The sequence below is a fragment of the Myotis yumanensis genome, unplaced genomic scaffold (genome assembly GCF_028538775.1).
Source record: "Myotis yumanensis isolate MYYU_CA2020_CCGP unplaced genomic scaffold, mMyoYum1.0.hap1 SCAF_19, whole genome shotgun sequence".
Lineage (NCBI taxonomy): Eukaryota > Metazoa > Chordata > Mammalia > Chiroptera > Vespertilionidae > Myotis > Myotis yumanensis.
In genome coordinates, this window is record NW_027223770.1 from 13,169,790 (window position 1) to 13,187,717 (window position 17,928).

Here is a 17,928-nt window from a genome sequence, read left to right on the forward strand (position 1 = left end):
AGGAAGATGAGCATGAGAACCTGCCTCAGAAGAGGCACAGACCCGACCCTGTCTCAGTGCCACCCAAGAGGCCATGTTGGCCCAGGAAATTGAAGATTGAGTTCCTGTGTACCATCACCACCTGCAAACACTTGAACATATACGTACACGCACACACACACACACATACACACACATTCAGACACACGCAAAAAAGATCTAGACATTCAACGTAGAAAAGATATGGATGTGCTAAAAAATCGCACAGAACCCGCTTAATCTCCAAACCTCAGAAATGCTAAAAGCCTGGTGTCAGGAGACAAGACCACTACTCAGGAGTAGGCAACAGGGTCCCTCAGTCAAAAGGCCCCTGAGCAGGGCACCCAGCACCCTGTGCTAAGGACAGGAAGGTGGCATGCAGCCACCAGGCACTCAGCTCTAGTGGTGGTGGTGATGTGCAAGAAGTGGACTGACTTTCAGGAGGTGGACACAGCCCAGGATGTTAATTTCAGCCACCCCTCCCCCCAAATAAACCTTTATGGCACAAAAGAGGGGGTGGGGCAGGCCAGGTCCAGGGGCAAATTCAATAGGAGGGGGCTCCAAAGGGTAACAGGAGCTGGCTTAGCCCTCAAGCCCAGTGAAGGGTCCAGGGCCAGGACACTCATGCATGGCTAAGGGCCTCAGCCCAGCTCCAGAGCTGCCTCCTGGGGGGCCATGCATGGTAATGTTAGAGAGAAATCCAACAGACTAGGGATAGGGGTTTCTGGCCCAGAACTGGGCTTTGCAGAGCCCCGCTGGAAAGACAGAGTAGAGTTCAACCTCCTTCCAAGCTCCCCTTCTTAGGGTTTGGGCACCAGAGCTAGACAGGGTCACCCTCGATGTTCAAGCTAAACACGTGAGGGGCCATCCTCAGAGCAGCCACTGGAGCAACTCTCAAGGCTGCCCAGACAGTACTGACAGTCCACAAACACTGGTGCCGGAAGTACTTCCTGGGCAGCGGCCAGAGAGGCACACTGTGGCAGCTCTGGGGCTTGGTGGCTGGGCAGCATGCTCCTCTGAACAACGTGCTGCCACGAGCAAGCCCACCAGTCTGGTGTGGTTTGGGCTCTACCCAGGCCCGCAGTACCTTCTTTGTTCCCTACTTCTGAAACGTGTGGCATGAACAAACTGCCATTCTTCTGTCATTTGAAAAGAAAAAGACAGTGACCCAAAGCTATGCATGTGTTTGCAGCCCTCAAGGAGACTCGGGGCAGGTGCTCACTCCCTTGGGAGGCTGGCGCAGTCTCTACACGCACGGGCACACCTACAGGGGAGTGTGTGCAGCAGTGCAGCCGAGTCCAGGCTCACATAGGGCCCTTCAAGTCTCCATGGGAATCAGAGTTTCCTTGACAGCAAACAGGTGCTCCATGCCCCTTGGGGCCATGGGCTGGGCATCCGCTACACCACGGTGTTGAGGGAACTGCGGCTGTGGCGGCCAACTCCTGGCAGTGCTTCTGTGGCTGGGGGCGTCCCACTCTGGGCAGGGTCGGGGGGTACGAGCAGGATGCTGCTGCTGTCAGCTGAGTCTTCCAGGTCTGCCAGGGTGACCCCTGCAGAGGGCAGAGGCTGCTCCAGGCACCGGGGTGACACACCTTCACTGTCACCATCCCCTGGGGTTGGCGGGCTGGCCTCTGCTGGCTCAAAAGCATCGTCATCTATAGGAGGAGACAGAGGGGTGTCAGCAGGGTGGTGGATGGGCCTGGCACGAGGCAAGAGGGGAGGGAGACAGAACTGGGGGACACTTCTCTTGCCTGAATGTTCCCACTGAAGCTGTGGCTCTGCTGTGCTCACCCCTCACCCCTGCCACAGTCGCAGCTGTCATGGTGCAAGGTGCAGGCGGACAGTTATGAGCAAGCCCCAGTGTGTGGCTGGTACACACTTTGACAGAGTTAGGAGAATCAAGGTAGGGGACGAGGAAACCCTTTCAGATTCAGTGGGGGTTGAACCAGGACCCACGTGACATTAGGGCATTACTGGGCTGTAGGTGGGCAGGTGGAACAGTGCTCACAGCCCCCAGACCAGAAGCTGCAGCTGGAATATGGGAACAAGAGCATGAGAGCATGAGATGGGGCCCGGGCAGGCAGCCCAGTAAACTATGCAGAGGCCTGCAGACAGCTCTGGTCTGACAGCCGCTCTACAGAAGCCCATTCTTTTTGGCGTGCCTGCTCCTCATCACCACAGGCTCTCTTTCAGCTCAGACATGGCACGGGGCCCAGTCTGTGTCCCTCTCCTGGCTCCCCATGGGCCCAGCAGTCCTGCTGCCCTGCTCTGGGACCATTTGCTCCCCTGCAGCCTGGTCCATGAAGGCGCTGGGTCCCCAGCAGCATCCCTGGCAGGAAGCTTGCTCTACCCTGGTCCCCTGAGAGCAGATGGCGACAACCCGTCCCGAGGGCTGGGGTTAAATCCAAGCTTCTCCTGCCCACACAGACCGGGAGAGGTACTAGCCGACCAAATGAACCAACAGCACACAGATCACAGCAGTGCTGGCCTCACGCCATCCTGCTGTGCTGTGTGGGTATGCAAAGAGCCAGCAGCCCTGGGGTGGGGCACTGCCTGCAATGTATGGTGGGGGTATGTGTGTGTTACAGGGTAACACACAGGGAAAAGAGTGGGACATCTGCACTACACACCAGGGACAAGGGCAGGCCAGGCAATGGGCGAGGCTCCTGCAATACCTTCTTTGTTGCACAGCCCTGGGAGGAACACACTCAGGTAACTGGCCCAACATCACCAAGCCAATGCTTGCTTCCCACGCCACAAAGCTGCCTCAGAACATGAGAGAATGCCACGGTGGTGTCTCTTCGCTTACCACATGTGCACATGTCTTTACAGCCCAGCCGTTGGCTCTGTGCCAGCCCTATCCCCACGACTGCCAATGCCCGGTCCCCAGCTCTCCATAGAGCTAGGATTGGGTGTCCGAGGGCTGCTTGCTAATATGTGCTCCCAGGTGGCGGTAAGAGGCAGGGTGACAGTGGTAAGAGGCAGGGTGACCTGGCTCTGCTGTGCTCACCCCTCACCCCTGCCACAGTCGCAGCTGTCATGGTGCAAGGTGCAGGCGGCTTGCTCATAACTGTCAGCAGTCATCTGCACCTGCACCCCTGGGAAGAGCCTGACAACCCACAAGTGGCAGTTCCACTTTAAAAGGAAAACCAGAGACAGCAACAGCGGGCTGGGAGGAAGCAGAGTTCACAGCCCTGTGCGCTGGGGAGGACCCCTGAGACGCTGGCCCTGCAGACCAGGTGGTTGGTGACAGGGTGCTCCCTCTCCCTGCGGGGGAAGCACCTGCAGGGTCGTAGAACACGCTGTCAGGGTTGATGGAGGCCTCATAGGGTGGCGGTGGGTCATCAGGCTGGTCAATGTCTGGGTACTTGTACGCAGTGTAGGGGGGCGGAGGATCATGGAAGTGGAAAGTCCCTCCTTCTCCATCATCAGAAAGGTGTAGCGGCGTGAGGCCTGTGCCGAACCCGTCTGGGCCATAATCAAAGCCGGGGATCCTCCGGCCAAGGTTGAAGTGGTGCACTGGGCAATGGAAGTGAGAAACAAGCAACAGGGTCATGTCACTGGAAGATGCACCACTCAGCTCCTGAGCCCTGCCTCCCCCAGGCCCAGGCCCTGCCCCCGCCCAGGCCAGACATTCCGACTATCACACTTTTGTGCCTAACTGCCCACCAGTCCTGACACTTGCCCAGTGCCTCCTTCCCCGGTCGGTACATCCCCGCTCGTCACTCACATGCAAGAGGTTTGCCTGCTGTGCTCCAGCCCTCACCACACACCTCCAGCTCTAAAATGTTTCTGGGTGTCTAGCCCATGATGGCCTTGAAGTTTTGCCCACCCTGCAATTCAGTGAGAACTGAGGCAGGTGGAAAACTTGGTTGGTCCACACTTCAGACCTGACCTGGGCTCCCCAGGGACACCAAGGCCCCTAATGGAAGCTAGTGAGGGCCTTCAGCATTCTTGCCACTTTGATTCTGAATCCTCTCCTGCCTGCCTGCACCAGTCTTGTCCTGCCCCACCCAGGACTGGGGAGCCCTGGCTTGTTCGCTGACACAAGGGATGATTTCAGCTCTACTGGGGGCACAGGCCACTGCAGGCAAATTGGGCTGAGGGTGAGCTGCACTCTCTAAGTTGCCTTATGTCCATGGGCATTTGCTGATTCCTTCTCCTAGCAGGAGGCCCGCACTCATGGTCTGGGCCAGACTGCTTCAGAGAGCAAGGGCAGGGAAGCGCAGAGTCAGCGGGCATTGGAGGTCGCCCTTCTTCCATGTGCCTATGAACTGTGATTTCGGGTTCTGCAAAGAGCTCTAGTGCCCCAGGTGTGCACTCAGCCCAGGAGCGGGTGGGTGGGTGGGACAGGAATGCCTTTCGGCACCCTCCATCATGTCCTTCACTTCCTCCATGCACCTTCCTGCTTCCTATGTCCCCATTCTCCCTGGGGACACAGCCAAGGGCAGGCCTGCACTGTAGTCATCATAGGCAGGGGCTGGGGCACTCACGGTTTGCTCCAATCAGGGACTCAATGCGCTCCCGGCGCCTCTGGCGTAGCCGGTGGACCATGAAAAGCAGCAGGGACAGGATGAGAAAGGAGGAGATACAGCTAACAATGAGACGCATCCCACTGGCCATGGAGTCGAACAGGCTATTCCCATCTGTTAGAGGAGAAGGGAAAAACCCCGCTGCTCTCAGAAAAGGAGGTCCTGATCCCAGATGCTCAGTGCTATGAGAAGGCCATGGCCCTCCACCACACAACTATGTGGAAAAGGCAACTTACTTCTCGATGCAATCTTATGATGATAGAAACAAGAAAGCTGAAAATCAAGAATCTATATATATACTAGAAAAGGCTAATATGCTAAGTGCCCGACCATCCAACCCATTGCTATGACACACAATGACCACCAGGGGGCAGACACTCAATGCAGGAGCTGCCAAGCTGCAGTGACTTGGCAGCGGCGGTTCTTGGGTGACGCACCCCGAAACCAGAAAGGAGGGAACCTGATTCCTCGTGGGGCCGTGTGATTCCACCTTCGGCCGTGGGTTATGTTGTTGCTGAGGCACTGTTGGCACAACAGCTTTGCAGAGTGCCCTCTCGCACTCTGGGACCCCTTGGGGGATGTTGGAGAGCCGGTTTCAGCCTGATCCCTACAGGCCAGGCCGAGGGACCCCACCTGTCAGAGGGACCCCACTTACTCCGCAGACGCTGGGGAGGGACCGCGGGACGTTGGCTCCAGGGCGTGTCCAGCCTGTCTCACCCAGTCCCACCCCACCAGCCACCTTCTAATTAATACCATTTCAATGTGCATGAATCCGTGCACTGGGTCACTAGTACTATAATAACACCACAGGAGAGAAGCAGCTCATGACCAAGAAAAGTTTTTTCATATGAGATGGGCAATGCAACCCGCCCCCCCTCCCCCCGCTTGCATCAGGTGTCACGGGAGCCCATCTCCCTGGTCAGGAGAGGGGGCTTGTCCCTCCCTCAGTCTTCCCCAGAGGCCCGCGTGCCCACTCATCTGTATTGCTGGGTGTGAGCTCCTGGAAGCCACACAGGAGCTTGATAGGAGGTGCCAAACAGAACAGGACTGCAGGCAAATTGGACTGAGGGTGAGCTGCACTCTCTAAGTTGCCTTATGTCCACGGGCATTTGCTGATTCCTTCTCCTAGCTGGAGGCCCACACTCATGGTCTAAGCCAGACTGCTTCAGAGAGCAAGGGCAGGAAACCGCAGCACCCAGCACCTCCCTCATTTCTCACAACCCTACAGAAGAGGAGAAATGTCCCTATACAGAGGGAACTGAGGCTCAGTGGGGCAATGTGCCTGGCCCCAGTTCAGACCTGGGCTCCAGCCCCTCAGGGTGCTCCCAGAGTTCTTTGCTCCTCCCCAATACTCAGCAGTGCTCGACGTGGAGGCCCGTGATCAGGGAGGAGAGTGAGGATGTGGCCTCTACTGGGCCCTCAGAATCCCTGTTTACAGCCCCTCCCCTTCTCTTGTCCATCAGTGGCTGTTCTAATTCTTGACCTCCCCATACCCTACTTCTACTAACCCTCTCTGTTGGTGGGGAACCCTGGATATATCAAAGTGTGTTCAGCAGTGCCAAAGGCTCGATTTTGGCACTCATGATCTAGAGCAGCAGTCGCCAACCTTTCGGACCTCATGGACCACCAGTGGTCGGTGGACCACCAGTTGGCGACCACTGCTCCGAAGGTTTCCTTAAAACAGCGGTTGCCCATCTTTCAGACCTCACGGACCACCAGTTGGCGACCACTGATCTAGAGGACAGGAAGGAGAGACACACTGGGAGCAAGTCCTCACACAGGGATAAACCTGAGATGAGCGGCTGATCTGCTCACCCTGATCATCTCTACCTTGGGCCATAGTCCCTGCTTAAGCGAGGCTGAGGTCATGTCCCTGCTGTTCGCCAGCTCCATGATGGAGGACCTGGTGTTTCACAACAGTTTCAGCAGAGCTGGAGTCTGGACTGTACCCAAAATCTTTGGGCAGAGGCAGTGGGGTCTCAGGGCCCAGGCAACATCTCCGTGGAGGGCGCAGGCCTCACCCTCCATCCTAGCATTCTTTTTAAAAAATTTGTTTTTACTAACTTCAGAGAGAGAGGGAAGGAGAGTGAGAGTGAGACAGAAACATCGATGAGAGAGAAATATCGTTTGGCTGTCTCCTGCACCTCCCATATTGGGGATCTAGCCAGCAACCCAGGTATGTGCCCTGAATGGGAACTGAGGCAGGGGCAGGCCAGGCAATGGGCAAGGCTCCTGCAATCCCTTCTTTGTTGCACAGCCCTGAGAGGAACACACTCAGGTAACTGGCCCAACATCACCAAGCCAATGCTTGCTTCCTACGCCACAAAGCTGCCTCAGAACATGAGAGAATGCCACGGTGATGTCTCTTTGCTTACCACATGTGCTCATGTCTTTACAGCCCAGCCGTTGGCTCTGTGCCAGCCCTATCCCCACGACTGCCAATGCCCGGTCCCCAACTCCTGGGTGCATGGTACGACACTCAACCAACTAAGCCACACTGACCAGGCCAGCCTAGCATTATTATTATTATTATTATTCTAAGTATGTATTTTATTTAAAAATATATTTTTTAATTGTTTTTAGAGAGGAAGGGAGAGATAGAGAAAGAAACATCAGTGATGAGAGAGAATCACTGATCAGCTGCGTTCTACACATCCCCTACTGGGGATCAAGCCCACAACTGGGCATGTGCCCTGATACCCTATACAACCCTAAACAGAGTAGTGAGAGCAGACACTCTTGCCTTGTTAAAAGGGACACTTTCCAAGCATCTCCAGTTTTGGTGGCAGTACTTCTATCCTTGGGGAAGTGTGGACACTTCCCAGGAGAAGGCACTTGACCTGGAAGGCTGTCAGGAGCCTGCAGAAGCAAGGCTGAGGCAAGGGGCAGGGAAAGGCCCTGGCTATGCTGTTCTGGCTACACAGGAGTGGCCTGCAGTAGCTCTGGGACTACCTAGATGTCCTGAGGGCCCTGGTCTCCTGAGAAGTCTTCAGGGCTGGGCGGGCTTCACAAGCCACTCAGCCCACAGACTGGTCATTCTTGTATATCTACAACTGGTCATACATGGTGTCTGCATTCTCCACAGCCAACTGTGCACCTTTGATGGGATACGGGCCACAGTAGCCCCTTTTGCTGGGCCTTAAGTAGCTTGACAGTGATCTGCCCTCTTGCCAGCAGCCTTCCTGACAACTCTCTGCAACACAGACAGCTCTCTGGAACACTTGCTGTTGTGGCTCTCATGTGCCAGCTCCAGTTCCCACTAGCACTAGGCGAACCAGCCTTTCATCCATGGGGGCCCAGGGGATGGAGAGCTACCGCGCCCACCAAGCTGCTTTTCTGCAGGGCCTCTGAGTCCAGGTCCTTTTACAAGTCTCTGCCCACGTCACTTTCGTACTGTGGCAGCCAAGACAGAAAACAAATTTATGCTTTCTGTTTACATTTCTCCTGAGATTGTGAATTCATACCGATTTCAACTGCACTGGTGTGGTGAACCATCCAGTATATTATATGAACTTTAATGTGTGTCTTATGGTCTTACAGAGCAGGAGCCCCACCTGCTGGTCTTTTTTTAAAGTGGAAGAAATATCACCCAGAGATCACAGGGTTGCATAGTGTCCACCTGCAAAGCGCCACCTAGTGAGGAGTTTTATATTTAATCTTTTTCTTAAAGATTCTAACAGCAAAAATTGATTACTGTTAAGTAATGAAAACTGTCACTACCCACCACATCACCACAGTCAGAAAACAGGAAGAGCTCAAACTGGGATATAAGTTGGAAGTCTTGCTCTTAGTCTTAAAAGGAGAGGAGAAAGATAGTTCTGAAGTCATCAATTACAGTTGATTTGTGAACATACAGCCACACTCAAGTTCAAGTTCTTCAGTGAATACTTGTAACCCAAGAGCTAAAATGAGCCAACCTGAGAGATAGCAGTTAGAGGAGGCCAGGTTGTGTGAGACACACATGTTCATTAGAGTATTTGCCCATCAAAGCCTGTGAGACAACTCTGTGGGCAAATGCTGCCATCGCTGCTATGCCATGTGCTGTGGACTCTCACCTCTCACAAGACCCTGCCACTGAGGAAGCAGCGGGCCATGTAGCCTCTGGCCTTGAATGGGGAAGCTGACTTGTGAGCTTGAATGGGGAAGCTGACTTGTGACCCAGCATCAGTCTCACCTGGGTCCAGACACATGAACTTGCAGCACTCCTTGGGGTCCTTGCGGTACTGCTGACAGCCCTGGGGCCGTTCGCAGAGGGCAGCCACGCACATCTCTGGCTCCCCTCCGTGGCAGGTGCAGCTCAGGCACGGGTCATTTCCTTTGGGGGTGAAGTAGAGCCCTTCATCCACCACATTGTCCTTGATGTCAACACATGTCTGACCTGCAACAGACACACACAAACGCAAATGTATGTTACCAGCAGAACCAGCTCCGAGTCTCCCCACAAACAACAACAGAGGAGTTGGCAAGATCAACCTGAGAACCACTTCCTGTGAGTACTGTTCAAGAGAGGTCACTACAGCCCTGACTGGTTTGGCTCAGTGGATAGAGCGTCGGCCTGGAGACTGAAGGGTCTCAGGTTCGATTCTGGTCAAGGGCATGTACCCTGGTTGCGGGCACATCCCCAGTAGGGGGTGTGTAGAAGGCAGCCGATCGATGTTTCTAACTCTCTATCCCTCTCCCTTCCTCTCTGTAAAAAATCAATAAAATATATTAAAAAATAAAAAAAAAATAGGTCACTACAGCACTCTGTTAGGACAAAGCACACCTGGCCAGGGCACACCTAGCTGCAAACCTAGACAGCTAGAACAGAGGAGAGTGCCAGATTCCAGGGGAAAGCCCATGGAAGTGTCTGCTTTTACAATACCTAAGCCCTAGCTGGTTTGGCTCAGTGGATAGAGCATCACCCTGCGGACTGAAGGGTCCAAGGTTCGATTCCGGTCAAGAGAATATACCTTGGTTGCGGGCATATCCCCAGTAGGGAGTGTGCAGGAGGCAGCTGATCGATGTTTCTCTTGCATCGATGTTTCTAACTGTCTATCCCTCTCCCTTCCTCTCTGAAAAATTCAATAAAATATATTTAAAAAAAAAAAAAGACTGAGCAATACGGAAGTATAAATAATAAGTCAAAAGGTCATAATAACAGGCATATAAATGCCTCAAAAATGCAAAGAGAATGCTAACATAAGTTTGTAGCAATGAGTCAGAAATTTTATATTGCATGGGCAAGGCCCTAGATCAGCGGTTCTCAACCTGTGGGTCGCGACCCCTTTGGCAGTCTAACGACCCTTTCACAGGAGTCGCCTAAGACCATTCTGCCTATCAGATATTTACATTACGATTCATAACAGTAGCAATATTACAGTTATGAAGTAGTAACGAAAATAATTTTATGGTTGGGTCACAACATGAGGAACTATAAAGGGCCAGAAGGTTGAGAACCACTGCCCTAGATGAATATGATTTACCAAAACAAACTAAAATATAACTAGAACACTTGAATACATTTAAATGATTTCTTTAATCATTAAAGGAACTAAATCAATATGAAAAATATGTACCCAAGACATATGTATACACACACGTGCACACGCATGCATGCACACACACACATCTTAGGTCTGTCCACTGAGATGTAAAAGCAATGAGCATAATTAGTGCATAGATCCTTCCCTTGGAGAAAAGGCTAATTCCACAGAGTACAAAATTAACCTGAATGATAGGAACGTGTCAAAAGGACAGCTTGTGAAATAAAAACCAATAGAACTCAAAGGAGAAATAGACAATTTCACAATTCTACTTGTGGACTTCAACACCTCCCTCTCAACAATTGATAGAACTCCTAGACAGAATGTTGGCAAAGATATAGAATATTTGAACACCATAGTCAATCAATAGAATCTAATACACACACACACACACACACACACACACACACACACTTGCTCTCACTCTTTCACTCCCCACCCAACAGCAGAAGTCACATTTTTCTGAAGCATCCATGGAACATTCACCAAGACAGACAGTAACCTGGAGGCATAAAATATATCTCAACAAATTTAAATAACTTATCACATAGAAGTTATTCTCTGACCATAATGGAATCAAACTAGAAATCAATAACAGGAAAATCTCTAAGCAGACGGAAACTGAATGATGACCTGCCCTTGCCTCCCAGGTTGCATCTGGGCACGATTCCATCCTCCATTCATGGCAGAGGGGACTGGGTGAGGCAAGGGAGCCCTGCCTTCGGTCAGCACAACCACACTGCTAACCCCCAAAGCTGGAAAATATTTGGACCTTGATGTGGAATGTGGGTGAGAGAACTGGCATAGGGACCAGCTGAAGAGGGGAAGCGGTCCAGACAGGACAGAGAAGCAGAGTGAGGGGTCTCACAAAGACCCCAGGAGAGGAGAGGGAGGTGAGCAAAGGAGTCAGAGGCACCTAGACACCACAGTATCTGGCAAGTCCTGTCACCATTCTCATTTAGTTAACTAACATCCAGGTGGGGAGGGGAGGATTTATCACCTCTATCCTGGGAAAAGAGAAACGAGGGCCAGAAATGGCCATTGCTGCCAAGGTCACAGAACTAAGTAGCAGGCCAGTCAGGCTCATATCAGCCCTGGGTCCCAGCCTAGGCTCTAGCCCTCACCCCCAAGGCACCTGTGCTCCTTCAGAGTAAGGTGTGAGGCAGGCACAGCGTGCCTGCTGCCTACTATAAAATGGGTAATTCCACTCAAAGTTGACATCAATCAAGGTCCAGAAATTAGAAAGCCACATTCTCACAAGAAGCGCATTCTTTCCAGCTCACTAAAGGAGTCAAATTCCAGGTGGCTTACTTCTTTTACAGAGAAACGAAGACTTCTCGTAGCAGTTCTCCGCGTGCCAGCTGTGCAGGTCATGGTTGCGGAGAGTGGGGAAGTGGAAGCATTGCAGCTGGGCGCAGAACACATTGTCACTTTCAGACATGGCCGAGGCGAAGATGGGGTCTGGAGGCAGGAAAACCTCTGAGGAACCTATAGGGAGACAAAAGGGAGGGCTGGCCATTACAACATAATGTCAACAATGTCACATCCCAACCATGTGCAGTCTTCACAGGGGCCGAGGTCTGCCCTAAAGTGGACCATCGATCAAAGAGCTCATGAACCACCAAATGGAGCTGTGCTGCAGTTATGGCATTAATTCACAACCTCCCTTAGCTCCACGGAGAGCAGGTTTCAGCACTGGGCGATGGGGGCCATGCTCCTTAGGCCAGGGAGGCAAGCACACGAATAAACCCTACTGGGCTGAGCGCCAGAGGAGGACCATACTAAGATGGGGATGTTTAAAGGCAGAACAACAACATGAAGAGTGTTGTAACACAATAATGAAAATGTGTAAGTTCATATGGATAAAATGAACAAATAAATAGGGGAGGGGAAAGTTCTCCTTTACAATAGAGTTTTAACTGATAAATAGAGGACTCAAGAAGGAGCCCATTGCTTCTGCCATGAATGCATAATTTAGGCAGAAACGTGGCCCCTATACCCACTAGGAGCACCAGTTGGCCTGGTGAACTCCTGGAAGGCTCCCTTGGACCCACTCCCAGCTCCAGAGAGACTGTCTGTAATCCACTCAGCTATTACATTTCAAGTTGGAAATCAGGCGATCAAAAACCACGCTACCACTGCACCCCAGGGTGGGGGTGCAAGGGTGTTGGGGGAGGGTGCCATGAACCTCTAAGCCTCTTTTCTAAGTCCCATGAATCTAGCACAGTCTCCTGATCATTCTCCCTCAGATATAACAAATATTAGCAAGCCCTACTCCTGTAAACAGGCACTCAGGTGATACTGTGCAACAACAACTTGCCTTTTTGACATTTGAGGGGGTGGGTAGTAAACAATGAAGACAGATTCTGAACAACAGAATAAGTGAAGTACACATGTTGGAAGGTCATGGCTGCTATAGCAAAAAGAAAGTTGCAGCACAGAGGTGAAGGCAAGCCTCAGAACAGAGAATGGAGGAAGAGGACTACACTGACATTTCTGACTGCTTGGGTTCAGTGGGTCTCTCGCCACCCACAGGCTCACTGTTTTGCTGGGACTCAAAGGACCCTGCATCTAGCCATAGTCATGGCTAAGATTTATTACAGCGATGCAACAAGATACACCAGCAGCAAGGGAGGGACAGTTCAGGTGGAGTCTGGAATAATCCAGGCCAGGCTTCCTCATCCTCTGAGCAGGAAGGTGCCATGGAGTGGGCCACTGCCAGCAGCCCTGCAATACATTTCTGCTAAGAAAAGCCTGGGTGCTGACCTCCGGTCCACCGCAATTCCAGACTTGCCAGGGAAGCAGGTGTTCACCGTAAATCCCTATTTGTGCCATCTAGGCAGCCTGGCACAGCAGGCTCCGTTTAATCCCCAAGCCGGTCCCAGACACTAGCCAGGGCCAGCCTGGCTACACTGCCTTCTCTTGCCTTATACTGGCATAAGCCTGAGCCAGGAAGCAGTGGCCCGGGGAGGGCTTCAATGGGAACAAGGGTGACCCAAGGGAAGAGAAGGTGAGAAGAGCAGGCATCCCTGTGGCTGAAAAGGAGGGCCAGGAGAGTGGTGGAAGGGGATGGCAGAGGGAAAGGGCACTCCAGGCCTCAGTGAGGACAGTGTCTTTGCGGAAGCAGAGTCATAAACAGCTGGGGCAGAGGAGTAGAGGACTATCGCACAACCATGTGAGGAGACTGGGCTGGGTGGAGGTGGGAGCAACGAGACCAGGCTGGCAGCGGTGGCTGCAGTAATTTAGGTCACTAATGGCAGATCTGGTGGCTGCAATCTGACAAGTGATGAGATTTTGGACACGTTTGAAAGGGGGTGAAGTATGAGAGGAGTCAGAGAGGATCCCTATGTCTCTGGCTCCAGCAAACTCCTCTATTTAATTCTATCTGCCTGACAGCTTTCCTTCAAGTTTTGGATTTCCGAACTTCTCTGTCCTAGAAAGCTTGAACTTCCCTCCCTGACTCATGCCAGCTGCACACTTTGTATTCTCATTTTTATGCCCTAATTAAAGTCCTTACTTGTAAAAGGAGGACGGTGAGTCTAAAAATCTGGCCAAGTAAGAAGCAACCATGTGTTCCAGAAAAGACCCAGCCTGGAAGAGGGCCTGCTGGTCACCAGAGCCCTCCCTGGGCCCATTCCTCTTCATGTCCCCTGTATTAGGTACCCCTAACAGGCTAGGCACCATTGATGACAGGGGGTGGGGGAAGGAGAGGAGATCCTAGTAATATACCTGTTCAGGATGGTATAGCTCCATTTCATACTCAACAACTCTTTTCAGAAGAGGCTTACCCTTTTTCCTTTTTATTTAAATTTACTGATTTTTAGAGAGAAAAAGGGAGAGAAACATCAAATTATTCTACTTATTTATGGATTCACTGGTTGATACTTATGTCTTGATTGAGGACCAGACCTGCAACCTTGGCATTTTGGGACAACACTCTAACCAACTGAACTACCCGGCCAGGGGCCAGAAAGGTTTACCTTTGAATGCTACCTCCCAGTGGCCTTCTAAGGAGCTGTTCCGGCTGGTGACGACATACTGGTAGCCAACCCACAACCTGCGAGAGGGCAGAAATGCAAGGAACCTTAGCATGGCAGCAGGAAAGCAGCCATTGATTGTGCATGAGTGTATTTTAATAGTTACACTGACCATTAAAGTACTGAGCCTCTAAAATGCTAATGACTTTTTAAAGTTTTTAAATACTTACTTTTAATAAAATACATTAAAATTCTAAAGAATAAATTCACAGGTCAGAAAAAGTTTTATCTTGAGTGACTCCTTCCAAGACTGTCTTATTGATCCAAGAAAGCTTTCAGTCCGGCCAGTGTGGCTCAGTGGTTGAGCGTTGACCTATAAACCAGTGGACACAGTTTGATTCCCAGTCAGAGTCATGCCCCGGTGTTGGGTGGGTGCAGGAGGCAGCCAATCAATGATTCTCTCTCATCACTGATGCTTCTATCTCTCTCTCCCTCTCTCTTCCTCTCTGAAATCAATAAAAAATATATTAAAAACAAAACAAAAACACAAAAAGCCTTTCAAATTCTAAGCAAGACCAACCTTATCTGCGATGGACACAGAGCCCTGTGAATACACTAAAGCAGCGGTCGCCAACCTTTCAGACCTCACAGACCACCAGGCACAGAACAGTACTTTAAAGGAGTGAATTTTATGGCATGTGAATTAATCTCAATAAAAACCAAACACCAGTAAGTATACACTGCATGGGTGGGTAAAAGCATGCTCACGGCCTCCAGCTTGGTCACGTGCTCAGAGCCAGCTCGCCCAGGCCTGCCCAGAACACAAGTCACAGCACTGAGGGGGCGGTGCACATGAACCTGGTCGACTGCCACAGCCACCTGTTGAGTGTGTGCCCCTCATCCAAGCCTTCCAGTCCAGCCCTGGAGATGCCTTCCGCAAGTCCCACCACTGGGGGAGCCATGGCATTGTGCCACTCTGCCCCTCCAGCCTACTGCCATGCACATGCCCACCTGAAGGAGACAGGGTGCTTCCCTACCTACTGGGCTGAGCCCTCTCGCTTTTCCATGAACTTACAACCACCCTGTGAACTAGGAATTATTTTTCTCACTTGGTAGCTGCAGAAGAAAAAACAGCATGGTATCATGATTTGCCAATGTCATGGGATATGATGGTAGAGCCCAAAACCCATCTCAGGTCTTAGAATAAAGGCTCTCTGTCCACTTGACATGGTCCTTTTGTTAATATGGCAGCTTGTGCCATTGCTGGGAGGGAGTACTGGCAGTCTGGCAAGCTCTGCAATTCACACTCTTGCCCCCAGCAGTGTGGATGGGGCAGCATGAGGCCACACATCACAGGTCATAGCACACGCCTGCCCCCACAACCCAGGGGCCTGGGAGATGCTGGCAGTTGGCCAGTTCCCACACTTTCTCCTCAGTGCTACAGAGCCTGGGGTCAGGAGCCAGGTTCTGGAGTTAGACTGCATGGGCTGGAACCCAGACACACCCCACAGCTAGTGTGTGCCTGTGGTCACATGCTTGTCCACCTGGGCCTCAGTCTTCTTGCCCACTGGTCTCCTGTGGTTTCTGGGAGGACTGAGTGATCGAGCCCATTGAAAGCACTGAGCAGCGGGCCTGGCAAAGCCCGTTTTCTTGGAAGGAACTACCACCCACCTGTGCACCCCTTGTGCTGGGCCTAGAAAAGCCCACACTGAGCAGCCCCTCCTGACACAGGCTGGGTCCCCTAACAGGTCAGCAGATGCAGCTGAACCTACAGAGGACCAACAAAAGAGACTGGCCCAAGGTGGCAGCCCAACTCTGCCCTTCTAAGGTCCCCCACTCCATCTCAATAACCATTTTAAACCACTGAATCTCCATTTCCAGTGGGTGGAGCTGCTCTTCCCAAAAATGCCAGCTGCTGGCTATGCCTTAGGACTGCCACAGTGGCCAAGAGGCCATGTGCTTGGTGGGCACTGGCCTGAACTCTGGCCCCTGGCCCACCCAGTACTCACTTGTGCTGGTCCTGCCAAGCGAAACTCCGCTCTGGCTGGTCCCATTCTTGGGACAGGACGAAACGCAGCTCCTGGTCAGTGGAGAAGGTGGCAAGGGAGCCATTGACGCGCTGGCAGGTCTGTGCAGCGTCCCAGTAGTTCTCTCCACTCAGGTAGACCCTGTAGCAGCTGGCTGTGCCTTCATAGTGGTGCCACCCTGTCGGACACTTCCCTAGGAAACATGAAGGACAGAAGGGGAGTTGTCCCCCCAAATTAGGATCCTCACTCCAAAACAAAATTATATGTTGCTCAGAAATCACCCTAGAGAAATGGGGAAACTGAAGCTCAAGAGGAAAATTTCTGCCCCTAAGGACCACATACTTTGTGGCATACTCAAGTTTCTCTACAATACAGATGCAACTTAAAATACAAGTATATTCAGTGGTGAGTCTTCCCATTTGTATAAGGTCTTTAATTTACTTGGTAGTAAAGACGGACTGCTGGATTCTTTGGATAAAGTGGATTTCATTCTCTGAATAAGTCTGGTTGACCAGATGGCAGAACTGCCCACACCAGCTTACTGCAAGGCCTGGTAGGAGTGAGCAAGGAGGTTCCCTGCCCACTTTGTCCTCACTGCCCAAATGCTGGCTCTTTTGGTCACCCTGCCAGCAAGCCCACAGCTTCTTGAGCCTACTCATTGGTTCTCTGTTCACATAGGTGCTGGCTAGCATTCCCCTAAAACAGAAGCTCAGGAGATCATAGCTGGAAGGGCACTGAGGTTGTGGGAGCAACTCCTGCCTTCTACAGATGAGAAAATGAGGTGCAGGTGGTTCCATAGTGGGCAAAAGCCAAGTAGCCAGTTGAAGTCAGAGTCTCCGCTAGATGAGATGGGCCAGATATCTTCTTGCCAGGTGGACCCACCCTAAGGGTGGCAAGGCTCCATACCGAATGGCTGGCCTTGGGTAAGGGCAATGACCTGTTCTACAGGATGTATAACCTTCAAATGCCAGGGTACCTAACTCCTAACTAAAAGTACACTGATGGGCACTAGCTGGTTTGGTTCAGTGGATAGAGCATTAGCCTGCAGACCAAAGGGTCCCAGGTTCGATTCTGGTCAAGAGCACATGCCCGGGCTGCGGGCTCGATCCCCAGTAGGGGGCATGTAGGATGTAGGAGGCAGCTGGTTAATAATTCTCTATTATCATTGATGTTTCTATCTCTCTCCCTCTCCCTTCCTCTCTGAAATCAATAAAAAAAAAAAAAATATATATATATATATATATAGAGAGAGAGAGAGAGAGAGAGAGAACACTGATGAAGAGTAACACTTTTTTTTACAAAGCCAGTTAACAAATTGCAATTTTTTAATGCTTCAACATCTTGTGGAACTAGTAAAACTTCTTAAAGACTGATGGCTTGTGTTTTTATTATTAAATATATATATATTATATATATATATACATATATATTTTTATTGATTTCAGAGAGAAAGGGGGAGGGAGAGCTAGAAACATCGATGAGAGAGAATCATTGACCAGCTGCCTCCTGCATGCCCCTGACTGAGGTTTGAGCCCACAACCGAGGCATGTGCCCTTGACCGGAATCAAACCCAGGAACCTTGAGTCAACAGGCCGAGGCTCTATCCACTGAGCCAAACCGGCTAGGGCTTTTAAATATATTTTATTGATTTCAGAGAGTAAGTGAGAGGGAGTGAGAGATAGACACATCCATGATGAGAGAGAATGATTGGTCGGCCACCTCCTGCACGCCCCACATTGGGGATTGAGCCCACAACCCAGGCATGTGCCCTGACCGGGAATTAAACCATGATTCATAGGAACTGAACCATGATTCATGATTCATTGAACCCTGGCTCATAGGTCGATGC

At 51.4% G+C, this 17,928-nt stretch overlaps 1 protein-coding gene across 5 annotated transcripts in view; it reads right to left on the bottom strand.

The window, feature by feature from the left end:
* Positions 1 to 660: 660 nt before the first annotated feature.
* DGCR2 (DiGeorge syndrome critical region gene 2) overlaps positions 661 to 17,928 on the bottom strand; it is a 43,592-nt gene continuing 26,324 nt past the window's right edge. For 3 of the 5 annotated variants that reach the window (XM_070400099.1, XM_070400100.1, XM_070400097.1), the window contains 7 exons: positions 16,062 to 16,272; positions 14,056 to 14,132; positions 11,387 to 11,563; positions 8,725 to 8,928; positions 4,512 to 4,664; positions 3,301 to 3,537; positions 661 to 1,673 (listed from right to left, as the gene is read on the bottom strand). In XM_070400099.1, the coding sequence (XP_070256200.1) occupies positions 1,417 to 1,673; positions 3,301 to 3,537; positions 4,512 to 4,664; positions 8,725 to 8,928; positions 11,387 to 11,563; positions 14,056 to 14,132; positions 16,062 to 16,272 (1,316 nt within the window). In that variant the 3' untranslated portion in view covers positions 661 to 1,416. Of the gene's footprint in view, positions 1,674 to 3,300; positions 3,538 to 4,511; positions 4,665 to 8,724; positions 8,929 to 11,386; positions 11,564 to 14,055; positions 14,133 to 16,061; positions 16,280 to 17,928 lie in introns of all 5 variants that reach the window. The other 2 variants (XM_070400098.1, XM_070400096.1) reach the window with 1 other exon arrangement.